This window comes from Oncorhynchus mykiss, chromosome 11, assembly GCF_013265735.2.
Source record: "Oncorhynchus mykiss isolate Arlee chromosome 11, USDA_OmykA_1.1, whole genome shotgun sequence".
In the NCBI taxonomy this organism is placed as follows: Eukaryota; Metazoa; Chordata; class Actinopteri; order Salmoniformes; family Salmonidae; genus Oncorhynchus; species Oncorhynchus mykiss.
This window is the reverse complement of record NC_048575.1, coordinates 79,192,814-79,206,585: the sequence shown is the minus strand read 5'-3', so window position 1 is coordinate 79,206,585 and position 13,772 is coordinate 79,192,814. Positions and strand designations below refer to the sequence as shown.

The following is a 13,772-nucleotide window of genomic DNA, read 5'->3' as shown; positions in this document are numbered from 1 at the left end:
CAGACAGACAGACAGACAGAGAGACAGACAGACAGAGAGACAGACAGACAGAGAGACAGACAGACAGACAGACAGAGAGAAACAAAGGGATAAATGTGAAGAGCCCCATAAGCCGCTGCAGACACAGTGGACAATTATAGTTAGTCCAGCTGTATAGGATCCATCAGTGGAGAATTAGTCTGGATTCTCCTCACTCTCCACACACACACACACACACACACACACACACACACACACACACACACACACACACACACACACACACACAGGGCTGGCCGGCTCGGGGGCTCATCTGTCTGTGTTCGGAGGGGGGGGATCTGGTGTCACAAATTGTCTTTATGTTGTTATCCGTCTGTCATAGTTCATATTTAGATGTTTTCACAGTGGAATTTTATTGTCTGGAATAATGGGCGAGAAGACAGATGCATATTACACTGACCTACCCAGCCCGCCATTACAAACTTAATCTCTTCTAAGTTGAAAGGTCACCTGGATTTATTGAACAAACAGGGGAGTGAGCGATGGAGGGAGGGAAGTAAGGGGAGAGATACAGAGAGGGTGAGAGAGAGAGAGAGAGAGAGGGAGAGGGAGAGAGGAATAGAGGGAGATAGACAGAGAGAGGAAGAGAGGGAGAGCGAGAGGGAGAGAGAGGGAGCGAGAGAGAGAAAGAGAGAGAGTGACAGCGAGAGAGCGAGGGAGATAGTCATCTGGAATGCATATCAATTAACAGGTGTGCCTTGTTAAAAGTTAATTTGTGGAATTTCTTTCTTTCTTAAAGTAAAGATGGACTGTTGTTTCTTTGCTTATTCGAGCTGTTCTTTCTATAATATGGACTTGGTCTTTTAGCAAATAGGGCTTCTGTATACCACCCCTACCTTGTCAAAACACAACTGATTGGTTCAAATGCATTAAGACATAAAGGTCAGTCAACAAGGAACATGTCAAGAACTTTGAAAGTTTCTTCAAGTTCTGTCGCAAAAACCATCAAGCGCTATGATGAAACTGGCTCTCATGAGGACCACCACAGGAAAGGAAGACCCAGAGTTACCTCTGCTGCAGAGGATAAGCTAAGAGCTAAGATTGCAGCCCAAATAAATGCTTCACAGAGTTCAAGTAATATACACATCTCAACATCAACTGTTCAGAGGAGACTGTATGAATCAGGCCTTCATGGTCCAATTGCTGCAAAGAAAGCACTACTAAAGGACACCAATAATACTGTAACAAGAGACTTGCTTGGGCAAAGAAACATGAGCAATGGACATTAGACCAGTGGTCATTTGACTTTTGGCCTGATGAGTCCAAATTTGAGATGTATGGATTCCAACCGACGTGTCTTTGTGAGACATAGAGTAGGATAATCTTTGCATGTGTGGTTCCCACCATGAAGCATGTAGGAGGAGGTGTGATGGTGTGGGGGTGCTTTGCTGGTGACACTGTCTGTAATTTATTTAGAATTCAAGTCACACTTAACCAGCATGGCTACCTCAGCATTCTGCAGAGATACACCATCCCATCTGCTTTGCGTTTAGCTGGACTAACATTTGTTTTTCAGCAGGACATTAACCCAAAACACCTCCAGGCTGTGTAAGGGCTGCTTAACCAAGAAGGAGAGTGATGGAGTGCTGCATCAGATGACCTGGCCTCCACAATCCCCCGACCTCATCCCAATTGAGATGGTTTGGGATGAGTTGGACCGCAAAGTGAAAGAAAATCAGCCAACAAGTGCTCAGCATATGTGGAAACTCCTTACAAGACTTGGAAAAGCATTCCTTGTGAAGCTGGTTGAGAGAATGCCAAGAGTGTGCAAAGCTGTCATCAAAGAAAAGGGTGGCTATTTGAAGAATCTAAAATCTAAAATATATTTTGATTTGTTTAGCATTTTTTTGGTTACTACATGATTCCATATGTATTATTTCATAGTTTTGATGTCTTCACTATTATTCCACAATGTAGAAAATAATAAAAATAAAGAAAAACCCTTGAAATAGTAGGTGTGTCCAAAGTTTAGACTGTTACTGTATAAATATCTATATTTATATATGTAGTGATTGGTAAATTAGAAAACCATTCACAACATCCTAATCTGCTCAGATGGAGCACATGGATCAGGGGAAAGGGCCGTTTTAAAAGAGTTGCCCTAGCATTCAGATTTGACACAATAAACCCTCACCTGTCTGCTCCCAGTCATTAAACTGAACTGAAACCAGGCGTAAACAGAGACAGGATAGAAGGATAGAACCATAGAATAATTTTATTGCTCATCATCATACCTCAACATTCCACTAAAGAACATCTCAGCATTCCACTAAAGAACATCTCAGCATTCCACTAAATAACATCTCAACATTCCACTGAAGAACATCTCAGCATTCAACTAAAGAACATCTCAGCATTCCACTAAAGTACATCTCAACATTCCACTAAAGAACATCTCAACATTCCACTTAAGAACATCTCAGCATTCCACTAAAGAACATCTCAGCATTCTATTAAAGAATATCTCAGCATTCCACTAAAGAACATCTCAACATTCCACTAATGAACATCTCAGCATTCCACTAAAGAACATCTCAACATTCCACTAAAGAACATCTCAACATTCCACTAAAGAACATCTCAGCATTCCACTAAATAACATCTCAGCATTCCACTAAAGAATATCTCAGCATTCCACTAAAGAACATCTCAGCATTCCACTAAAAAACATCTCAGCATTCTACTAAAGAACATCTCAGCATTCCACTAAAGAACATCTCAGCATTCCACTAAAGAACATCTCAGCATTCCACTAAAGAACATCTCAGCATTCCACTAATGAACATCTCAGCATTCCACTAAAGAACATCTCAGCATTCCACTAAACAACATCTCAGCATTCCACTAAAGAACATCTCAACATTCCACTAATTCCACTAAAGAACATCTCAGCATTCCACTAAAGAACATCTCAGCATTCTACTAAAGAACATCTCAGCATTCCACTAAAGAACATCTCAGCATTCCACTAAAGAACATCTCAGCATTCCACTAAAGAACATCTCAACATTCCACTAAAGAACATCTCAACATTCCACTAAAGAACATCTCAGCATTCTATTAAACAACATCTCAGCATTCCACTAAAGAACATCTCAACATTCCACTAATTCCACTAAAGAACATCTCAGCATTCCACTAAAGAACATCTCAGCATTCTACTAAAGAACATCTCAGCATTCCACTAAAGAACATCTCAGCATTCCACTAAAGAACATCTCAGCATTCCACTAAAGAACATCTCAGCATTCCACTAAAGAACATCTCAACATTCCACTAATGAACATCTCAGCATTCCACTAAAGAACATCTCAGCATTCTACTAAATAACATCTCAGCATTCCACTAAAGAACATCTCAGCATTCCACTAAAGAACATCTCAGCATTCCACTAAAGAACATCTCAGCATTCCACTAAAGAACATCTCAACATTCCACTAATGAACATCTCAGCATTCCACTAAAGAACATCTCAGCATTCCACTAAACAACATCTCAGTATTCCACTAAAGAACATCTCAACATTCCACTAATTCCACTAAAGAACATCTCAGCATTCCACTAAAGAACATCTCAGCATTCTACTAAAGAACATCTCAGCATTCCACTAAAGAACATCTCAGCATTCCACTAAAGAACATCTCAGCATTCCACTAAAGAACATCTCAACATTCCACTAATTCCACTAAAGAACATCTCAGCATTCCACTAAAGAACATCTCAGCATTCTACTGAAGAACATCTCAGCATTCCACTAAAGAACATCTCAGCATTCCACTAAAGAACATCTCAGCATTCCACTAAAGAACATCTCAGCATTCCACTAAAGAACACCTCAGCATTCCACTAAAGAACATCTCAGCATTCCACTAAAGAACATCTCAGCATTCCACTAAACAACATCTCAGCATTCCACTAAAGAACATCTCAGCATTCCACTAAAGAACATCTCAGCATTCCACTAAAGAACATCTCAGCATTCCACTAAACAACATCTCAGCATTCCACTAAAGAACATCTCAGCATTCCACTAAAGAACATCTCAGCATTCCACTAAAGAACATCTCAGCATTCCACTAAACAACATCTCAGCATTCCACTAAAGAACATCTCAGCATTCCACTAAACAACATCTCAGCATTCCACTAAAGAACATCTCAGCATTCCACTAAAGAACATCTCAGCATTCCACTAAAGAACATCTCAGCATTCCACTAAACAACATCTCAGCATTCCACTAAAGAACATCTCAGCATTCCACTAAAGAACATCTCAGCATTCCACTAAACAACATCTCAACATTCCACTAAAGAACATCTCAACATTCCACTAAAGAACATCTCAGCATTCCACTAAAGAACATCTCAGCATTCCACTAAAGAACACCTCAGCATTCCCCAAGCACTTATTAATGTAATAATATATATATAATTTAACAGACACTTCTATCCAAACGCATCCACAGTGAGCACATACTGTACACTTTTTTGAATGTGACCCCAGTTGTATTTGAATCCACAGACCTGGAATCACAACACTCTTATCAACTGAGCCACACAGGACCATTTCAATAGAAGAACTCTTGGAATCATTATTGTACAGCCTGTTGTACTGCAGGCCTACATTATATCTCTCAACTAGCTGTGCACAAGTGCTACAGTAACTCCTTTCAAAGTGTTTGTAGAATTTACTGCACTGTCGTGCTAAAACTGTTTAAGTCACCCACCCACAACCATCAAGGGGGTTCCCATACATTTTTCAAATTATAATTCAAAACAACAATACCCAGAGGATGTTGGTGATTTTAGAACAACTTATAAAGTAGATGTTCTGCCTCTGTTGTTATGGCAGCTCATCTCGTGAGTGACATGTTTACAGAATGGCTGTAATGGCATCTTGTTCTGCTATGCTGCACTCTTCAACAAAGCAGAACGGTGCTGTTGTTTCAGAACCAACTAGAACAGGGTTATACAAGGCATTGTAGGGTTGAGGACGTGGTCATCTCCATCCTCTTGTACATCCTACAGTTTATAGTTTCCCACCAAAGGTATTTTTAGCAGTTAGTTAGGGAGCCACAAGACAAACATATTGTGAGATTACATTTTTCTAGAGTTCAGGAATGGGTTACTTATCAATCAGTTCACATTTATCAATCAGTTCACGTTTACTGCCTGTATCAATCAGTTCACATTTATCAAACAATTCACATTTACTGCCTGTATCAATCAGTTCACATTTATCAATCAATTCACATTTACTGCCTGTATCAATCAGTTCACATTTACTAAATGTATCAATCAGTTCACATGTATCAATCAATTCACATTTACTGCCTGTATCAATCAGTTCACATTTATCAATCGATTCACATTTACTAACTGTATCAATCAATTCACATTTACTAACTGTATCAATCAATTCACATTTACTAACTGTATCAATCAATTCACATTTACTAACTGTATCAATCAATTCACATTTACTAACTGTATCAATCAATTCACATTTACTAACTGTATCAATCAGTTCACATTTATCAATCAATTCACATTTACTGCCTGTATCAATCAATTCACATTTACTGCCTGTATCAATCAATTCACATTTACTGCCTGTATCAATCAATTCACATTTACTGCCTGTATCAATCAATTCACATTTACTGCCTGTATCAATCAATTCACATTTACTGCCTGTATCAATCAATTCACATTTACTGCCTGTATCAATCAATTCACATTTACTGCCTGTATCAATCAATTCACATTTACTGCCTGTATCAATCAATTCACATTTACTGCCTGTATCAATCAATTCACATTTACTGCCTGTATCAATCAATTCACATTTACTGCCTGTATCAATCAATTCACATTTACTGCCTGTATCAATCAATTCACATTTACTGCCTGTATCAATCAATTCACATTTACTGCCTGTATCAATCAATTCACATTTACTGCCTGTATCAATCAATTCACATTTACTGCCTGTATCAATCAATTCACATTTACTGCCTGTATCAATCAATTCACATTTACTGCCTGTATCATGATGATTTTCTTGAATGTTAGTTAATTATTCAACAACTATCTCGTGATTTCTCCTGCACGTTGAGGAATGGGTTTTATCTCTAGGCTGAATGAGTGTAGTCATTCAATAATTTGCCATGTTGGGTCTCTAATGAGTACTGGGACAAAGAAGTCCCTGCTCCTGTCTGTCAATCTATGCAACTCCTTGATAGGAGCAGCGCGCGCACACACACACACACACACACACACACACACACACACACACACACACACACACAGACACAGACACTCAACCCCATGATGAGCAGTCTGTTCTGCTCTAGTCTGGTCTGGTCTAGTCTGGTCTGGTCTGGTCTAGTCTGGTCTGGTCTAGTCTAGTCTGGTCTGGTCTGGTCTAGTCTAGTCTGGTCTAGTCTGGTCTAGTCTGGTCTGGTCTAGTCTAGTCTGGTCTGGTCTAGTCTAGTCTGGTCTAGTCTGGTCTGGTCTGGTCTAGTCTAGTCTGGTCTAGTCTGGTCTGGTCTGGTCTAGTCTGGTCTGGTCTAGTCTGGTCTGGTCTAGTCTGGTCTAGTCTAGTCTGGTCTAGTCTGCTCTGGTCTAGTCTCGTCTGGTCTGGTCTAGTCTAGTCTGGTCTAGTCTGGTCTAGTCTGGTCTGGTCTGGTCTAGTCTGGTCTGGTCTAGTCTGGTCTGGTCTAGTCTAGTCTAGTCTGGTCTGGTCTAGTCTAGTCTGGTCTAGTCTGGTCTGGTCTGGTCTAGTCTAGTCTGGTCTAGTCTGGTCTGGTCTGGTCTAGTCTGGTCTGGTCTAGTCTGGTCTGGTCTAGTCTGGTCTAGTCTAGTCTGGTCTAGTCTGCTCTGGTCTAGTCTCGTCTGGTCTGGTCTAGTCTAGTCTGGTCTAGTCTGGTCTAGTCTGGTCTGGTCTGGTCTAGTCTGGTCTGGTCTGGTCTAGTCTAGTCTGGTCTAGTCTGGTCTGGTCTAGTCTCGTCTGGTCTGGTCTGGTCTAGTCTAGTCTGGTCTAGTCTCGTCTAGTCTGGTCTAGTCTCGTCTAGTCTGGTCTAGTCTGGTCTGGTCTAGTCTGGTCTAGTCTGGTCTGGTCTAGTCTAGTCTGGTCTAGTCTAGTCTGTAATCTGCTCTGAGATCATCATTAACTGGTTTTACAGGCCTAACCCCAATCAGACACAATTATAGTTAGTCCAGCTGTATAGGATCCATCAGTGGAGAATTAGTCTGGATTCTCCTCGCTCTCCACACACACACACACACACACACACACACACACACACACACACACACACACACACACACACACACACACACACACACACCCACAGACACAGACACACACACACAGGGCTGGCCGGCTTGATAGGAGCAGCGCACACACACACACACACACACACACACACACACACACACACACCCACTGCTAATAGGACGTGGTTACAGTGGGGTGCACGGCTCACAGCGATTTACAGATCGTACGGTTGTCGCAGTGTTTTGTTTAACTCTACACTTCTATTTCTGTGTTGGAAATCTGATACAATAAATGTCATTATAATAACAACAGAATCCAGAGTGAATCCCTCAACGTGCTCCAGAGGCTTTTGACTCTGATAGAAGGTTGTGTTGATAGAAAAGTTAATCGGGAAACTCTGTTTTTAATGGGGAGTTTCACCTTGGCACTTCTCAGTATAATTTGCTGGTCCTCTTAATTACTTTACTAATGTAATCTGGTGGTCCAGAGTGCTATTTGAAAGAATATCCACAAAATGACCTATGCCTCAACGTGTAATAATGACATATTAAAATATAGGCAATACCATGTGATATAGTGTCCAGGAGTTGAATTTCACAACATCTAGGGCATGAAAGATATACATAGAAACATTGAGAGCCAGTTTCCCAGACCCCTCAAGAGTAAAAACACTCTTCACTCTCTTGTTTTGTAGTCCTGGAGTAGATGCCCTGGGTTTGATCTGAAACCAGCCCTTCCTGGGTGTTGGACACGGTTAAACTAAATCTGACTGTGAAACCAGCCCTGCCTGGGAGTTGAACACAAACTAAATCTGACTGTGAAACCAGCCCTGTCTGGGAGTTGGACACAAACTAAATCTGACTGTGAAACCAGCCCTGCCTGGGAGTTGAACACAAACTAAATCTGACTGTGAAACCAGCCCTGCCTGGGAGTTGACCATGGTTAAACTAAATCTGACTGTGAAACCAGCCCTGCCTGGGAGTTGACCACGGTTAAACTAAATCTGACTGTGAATCCAGCCCTGCCTGGGAGTTGACCCCGGTTAAACTAACACCATAAGAAGTATATGAACCCCAAGTGAATGATGTGGTATTTCGTTCTGTGCTAATGCTGCTGATGTTAACACGGCTCAGTTGACACACACTGATATAAGCTGAAGTCAGCTGGTTAACATCTGGGTGAGAATTGGTTGACATACTACCATGTTACCTCAGGCCGTGTTTCTCCTGTCCCTACTCTGATTAGATAATTGCCTTTATGCCGGGGGGGGGAGGGAGAAAAACTATCGCCCCTATCACTTTACAGGAAACTGCTCATCAAACAAGCATCTCGAGGTGACGCAGTCTCCAAGAAAATCCTGAACGTTGAAAACTCATTTCTTTCGTTGAGAATCCTGACCAAGTAACACTTTATTGGGATAGTCCATCTGTCGAAGGTCTACAGACTAACACTAATGTTAGTGAGAGCGTCTGTCGAAGCTCTACAGACTAACACTAATGTTAGTGAGAGCGTCTGTCGAAGGTCTACAGACTAACACTAATGTTAGTGAGAGCGTCTGTCGAAGGTCTACAGACTAACACTAATGTTAGTGAGAGCGTCTGTCGAAGGTCTACAGACTAACACTAATGTTAGTGAGAGCGTCTGTCGAAGGTCTACAGACTAACACTAATGTTAGTGAGAGCGTCTGTCGAAGGTCTACAGACTAACACTAATGTTAGTGAAAGCGTCTGTCGAAGGTCTACAGACTAACACTAATGTTAGTGAGAGCGTCTGTTGAAGGTCTACAGACTAACAATGTTAGTGAGAGCGTCTGTCGAAGGTCTACAGACTAACGCTAATGTTAGTGAGAGCGTCTGTCGAAGGTCTACAGACTAACACTAATGTTAGTGAGAGCGTCTGTCGAAGGTCTACAGACTAACACTAATGTTAGTCAGAGCGTCTGTCGAAGGTCTACAGACTAACACTAATGTTAGTGAGAGCGTCTGTCGAAGGTCTACAGACTAACACTAATGTTAGTGAGAGCGTCTGTTGAAGGTCTACAGACTAACAATGTTAGTGAGAGCGTCTGTCGAAGGTCTACAGACTAACGCTAATGTTAGTGAGAGCGTCTGTCGAAGGTCTACAGACTAACACTAATGTTAGTGAGAGCGTCTGTCGAAGGTCTACAGACTAACACTAATGTTAGTGAGAGCGTCTGTCGAAGGTCTACAGTCTAACACTAATGTTACTGAGACCGTCTGTCGAAGGTCTACAGACAAACACTAATGTTAGTGAGAGCGTCTGTCGAAGGTCTACAGACTAACACTAATGTTACTGAGACCGTCTGTCGAAGGTCTACAGACTAACACTAATGTTAGTGAGAGCGTCTGTCGAAGGTCTACAGACTAACACTAATGTTACTGAGACCGTCTGTCGAAGGTCTACAGACTAACACTAATGTTAGTGAGAGCGTCTGTCGAAGGTCTACAGACTAACACTAATGTTACTGAGACCGTCTGTCGAAGGTCTACAGACTAACACTAATGTTAGTGAGAGCGTCAGTCGAAGCTCTACAGACTAGCACTAATGTTAGTGAGAGCGTCAGTCGAAGCTCTACAGACTAACACTAATGTTAGTGAGAGCGTCAGTCGAAGTTCTACAGACTAACACTAATGTTAGTGAGAGCGTCTGTCGAAGGTCTACAGACTATCACTAACATTAGAACTGTCTACTAACCCTAACCCTAGTTCTAACCCTGACCTTGACCTTTATTCTCCTCCTAAAACGAACATTAACCGTAACCTCAGCAAGCAGTTGCTTAACAACAGATAGTTTGTTAATAGTATGGACATCTGTAGAGCATCTATACATGAAAGATCCATACTATACAAATAAAGTCTGACCCCTGACCCCTGACCAATATCCTGACCAGTCTGTAAACATGTAGATGCCCCCCCCCCACACACACACACACAAAACACACACGCTCAACTACTAAGAGAACCTATGTATCAAACTCATCTGCATTTGTATGACAGCCATACATGGGTAGGATTCAGCAGGAAGATTGAAGGGTGCCTCTCTCTCTCTCTCTCTCTCTCTCTCTCTTTCTCTCTCTCTCTCTCTCTCTCTTTCTCTCTCTCTCTCTCTCTCTCTCTCTCTCTCTCTCTCTCTACCGACGACTGACCTAATAGTTTATAGCCTGGGAAATGGAAACTCATACATTCATTCAGTCACAAGACACACTGAGAGTATCGTGAATATAAAATACTTGAATGTATCCTTTCCCTTTCCTGTCGCCCGGTTCCATGGTGCAACTCTATCCCCATTCCTACACCTCTCCATCTGAGCTGGGTCTCTCTTTAGGAGATTAGTGGTTAGTCTATGTGCCATCAATCATCAAGGAGATATTCTTAGAACTATATCGCACATCTCCTTTAGATGTGTCCAGGGCTCTTTTTTTTTTTTTATGCTTTAAAGTGTTACATTAAACAAATGTAAAGGGAGGGTTTATGACAGTTCTGATCAAATATGCTCAGAGGCTTTTTTATTTTTTGTTGCTTGCTTGCTGATTGGTTTAAGGAGATAATCAAGAGGATTTCTATGTTAGGTCATTAATGCCACTTTGTTCCTTCCTGCTGTGTTGTAACACGATTAACAGTAGCATTCTGCTCTTGGTAACATTACTGTACAACTTGTTTGTGGGGTTTTTTTTTCAGGAGAGGTTCACGGACGACTGTAGATTCCGGGAGCGTTTCCAAGAGAACAGTTACAACACGTACGCCTCGGTGTTGCACCGGAACCACCGGACGGGACGGGACTGGTACGTGGCCCTCAACAAAAGAGGCAAAGCCAAGATGGGCTCCAGCCCCAGGGTCAAATCACAGCACGTCGCCACGCACTTCCTCCCCAGGCTCAACCTGCACGACCTGCAGAGCGAACGAGGCTTCACCATCACAGACAGGAGTAAAGAGAGGAGGAAAAGCCTCCCGGTGGCACCTCAACCGCCCTCGCAGCCGAAGATGAACCTTAATACAGGAACAGGGAAGAGGGTGCAGACTGTCAAGTACTGGCCAAAGTTTCGGTTTGGATAGACTGAGGAGAGGTTCTTGTCAAGGAAGACTGTAGGTTGAGTGCTGTAGCCTGGAATCAATGATAGGATTCAGGATTGCCAGACTGCTGTAGTGAAACAACGGTGAAACAGAGTTCCAGGCTATGTGGATTGGATTAGGGCTGAATAGCGGGAACTGTGTTACCGAGATTAACAGAGATTTCCCTCCTAAAACCACTCCCTTTTCCCAGGATAAATAACTGCAAAAAACAGTCAATTATACACTGAACAAAAATGTTAATGCAGCACGCAACAATTTCAAAGATTTTATTGAGTTACAGTTCATAGAAGGTAACCAGTCCATTAAAATAAATTCATTAGGCCCTAATCTATGGATTTCCCATGACTGGGAATACAGATATGCATCTGTTGGTCACAGATACCTAAAAAAAAGGTAGGGGCATGGATCAGAAAACCAGTCAGTATCTGGTGTGACCACCATTTGTCTCATGCACATAGAGTTGATCAGGCTGTTGATTGTGGCCTGTGGAATGTTGTCCCACTCCTCTTCAATGGCTGGAGGGAACTGGAACACGCTGTTATACACGTCAATCCAGAGCATCCCAAACATGCTCAATGGTTGGACTGTCTGGTGAGTATACAGGCTAGGGAAGAACTGGGACATTTTCAGATTCCATGCATTATCATGCTGAAACATGAGGTGATGGCGGCGGATGAATGGCTTATGCCTGCTCATACCATAACCCCAACGCCACCATGGGGCACTCTGTTCACAACGTTCATATCAGCAAACCGCTCGCCCACACAAAGCCATACACGCTGTCTGCCATCTGCCCGGTACAGTTGAACCCGATTCATCCATGAAGAGCACACTTCTCCGCATGCCAGTGGCCATCGAAGGTGAGCAGTTGCCCACTAAAGGCGGTTATGATGCCTAACTGCAGTCAGGACAAGACCCTGGTGAGGAACGACAAACACGCAGATGAGCTTCCCTGAGACGGTTTCTGACAGTTTGTGCAGGAATTCTTTGGTTGTACAAACCCACAGTTTCATCAGCTGTCCGGGTGGCTGGTCTCAGAATATCCTGCAGGTGAAGAAGCTGGATGTGGAGGTCCTGGGCTGGGGTCCTGGGCTGGGCTGGGGTCCTGGGCTGGTGTCCTGGGCTGGTGTCCTGGACTGGGGTCCTGGGCTGGGCTGGGGTCCTGGGCTGGTGTCCTGGGCTGGTGTCCTGGGCTGGTGTCCTGGGCTGGTGTCCTGGGCTGGTGTCCTGGGCTGGGGTCTTGGGCTGGGCTGGGGTCCTGGGCTGGTGTCCTGGGCTGAGGTCCTGGGCTGGGGTTCTGGGCTGGGCTGTGGTCCTGGGCTGGTGTCCTGGGCTGGGGTCCTGGGCTGGGGTCTGGGCTGAGGTCCTGGGCTGGTGTCCTGGGCTAGGGTCCTGAGCTGGGGTCCTGGGCTGGGGTCATGTGCTGGTGTGGTTTGTGCTGTGGCATTGTGTTGTATGACAAAACTGCACATTTGAGTGTGGCCTTTTATTGTCCCCAGCACAAGGTGCACCTGTGTAATGATCATGCCGTTTAATCAGATACTTGATATGCCACACCTGTCAAGTGGATGGATTATCTTGGCAAAAGAGAAATTCTCAATAACAGTGATGTAAAACAAATTTGTACACAACATTTGAGAGAAATAAGCTTTTTGTGCATAAGAAACATTTCTTGGATCTTTTATTTCAGCTCATGAAAACATGGGACCAACACTTTACTGAACAAACAATATAAATGCAACATGTAAAGTGTTGGGCCAATGTCACAGTTGTGAACAGAGTGCCCCATGGTGGTGGTGGGGTTATGGTATGGGCAGGTATAAACTACGGACAACGAACACAATTGCATTTTATCGATGGCAATTTGAATGCACAGAAATACCGTGACGAGATTCTGAGGCCCACTGTGAGGCCCATTTTTTAAGACATCTTTTTTTAAGGCATTCCCAAATGCCTATTTGTGTTCCCAGTCATGGTGATAGATTAGGGCCGAATGAATTGATTTCAACTGACAGATTTCCTCATAAGAACTGTAACTCAGTAAAAATCGTTTAAATGGTTGCATGCTGCATTCATATTTTTGTTCGGTATAATTATAGTCCTATACTATTAATATATAATTATAGTCCTATACTATTCAAGCATGTCATTACAACGATGATGATAAGAAAACGTATTTAATTTAACTGTTGAAAGCGGGAAAGTAATTAAGTAACAGAAAGAGGAGGGAGGCGAATACGAACCTTGTACAACATTAGCGGAAATATTATGAAAGGTGGGCCTATATATGTGAGTCAACCTACTATTTCTAAAAATGCCAAATAGGCCCTAGTATATTTCTAAATGAAAATTAAATTCACT

General features: G+C 42.7%; 1 protein-coding gene across 1 annotated transcript in view; it reads left to right on the top strand.

Moving 5' to 3' along the window:
• The window catches only part of LOC110536655 (fibroblast growth factor 5-like), a 29,627-nt gene extending 17,914 nt beyond the window's left edge, over positions 1–11,713 (top strand). The window contains exon 3 of the mRNA XM_036936467.1: positions 11,019–11,713. Within this exon, the coding sequence (XP_036792362.1) occupies positions 11,019–11,393 (375 nt within the window). The 3' untranslated portion in view covers positions 11,394–11,713. The remainder of the gene's footprint in view (positions 1–11,018) is intronic.
• Positions 11,714–13,772: the final 2,059 nt, after the last annotated feature.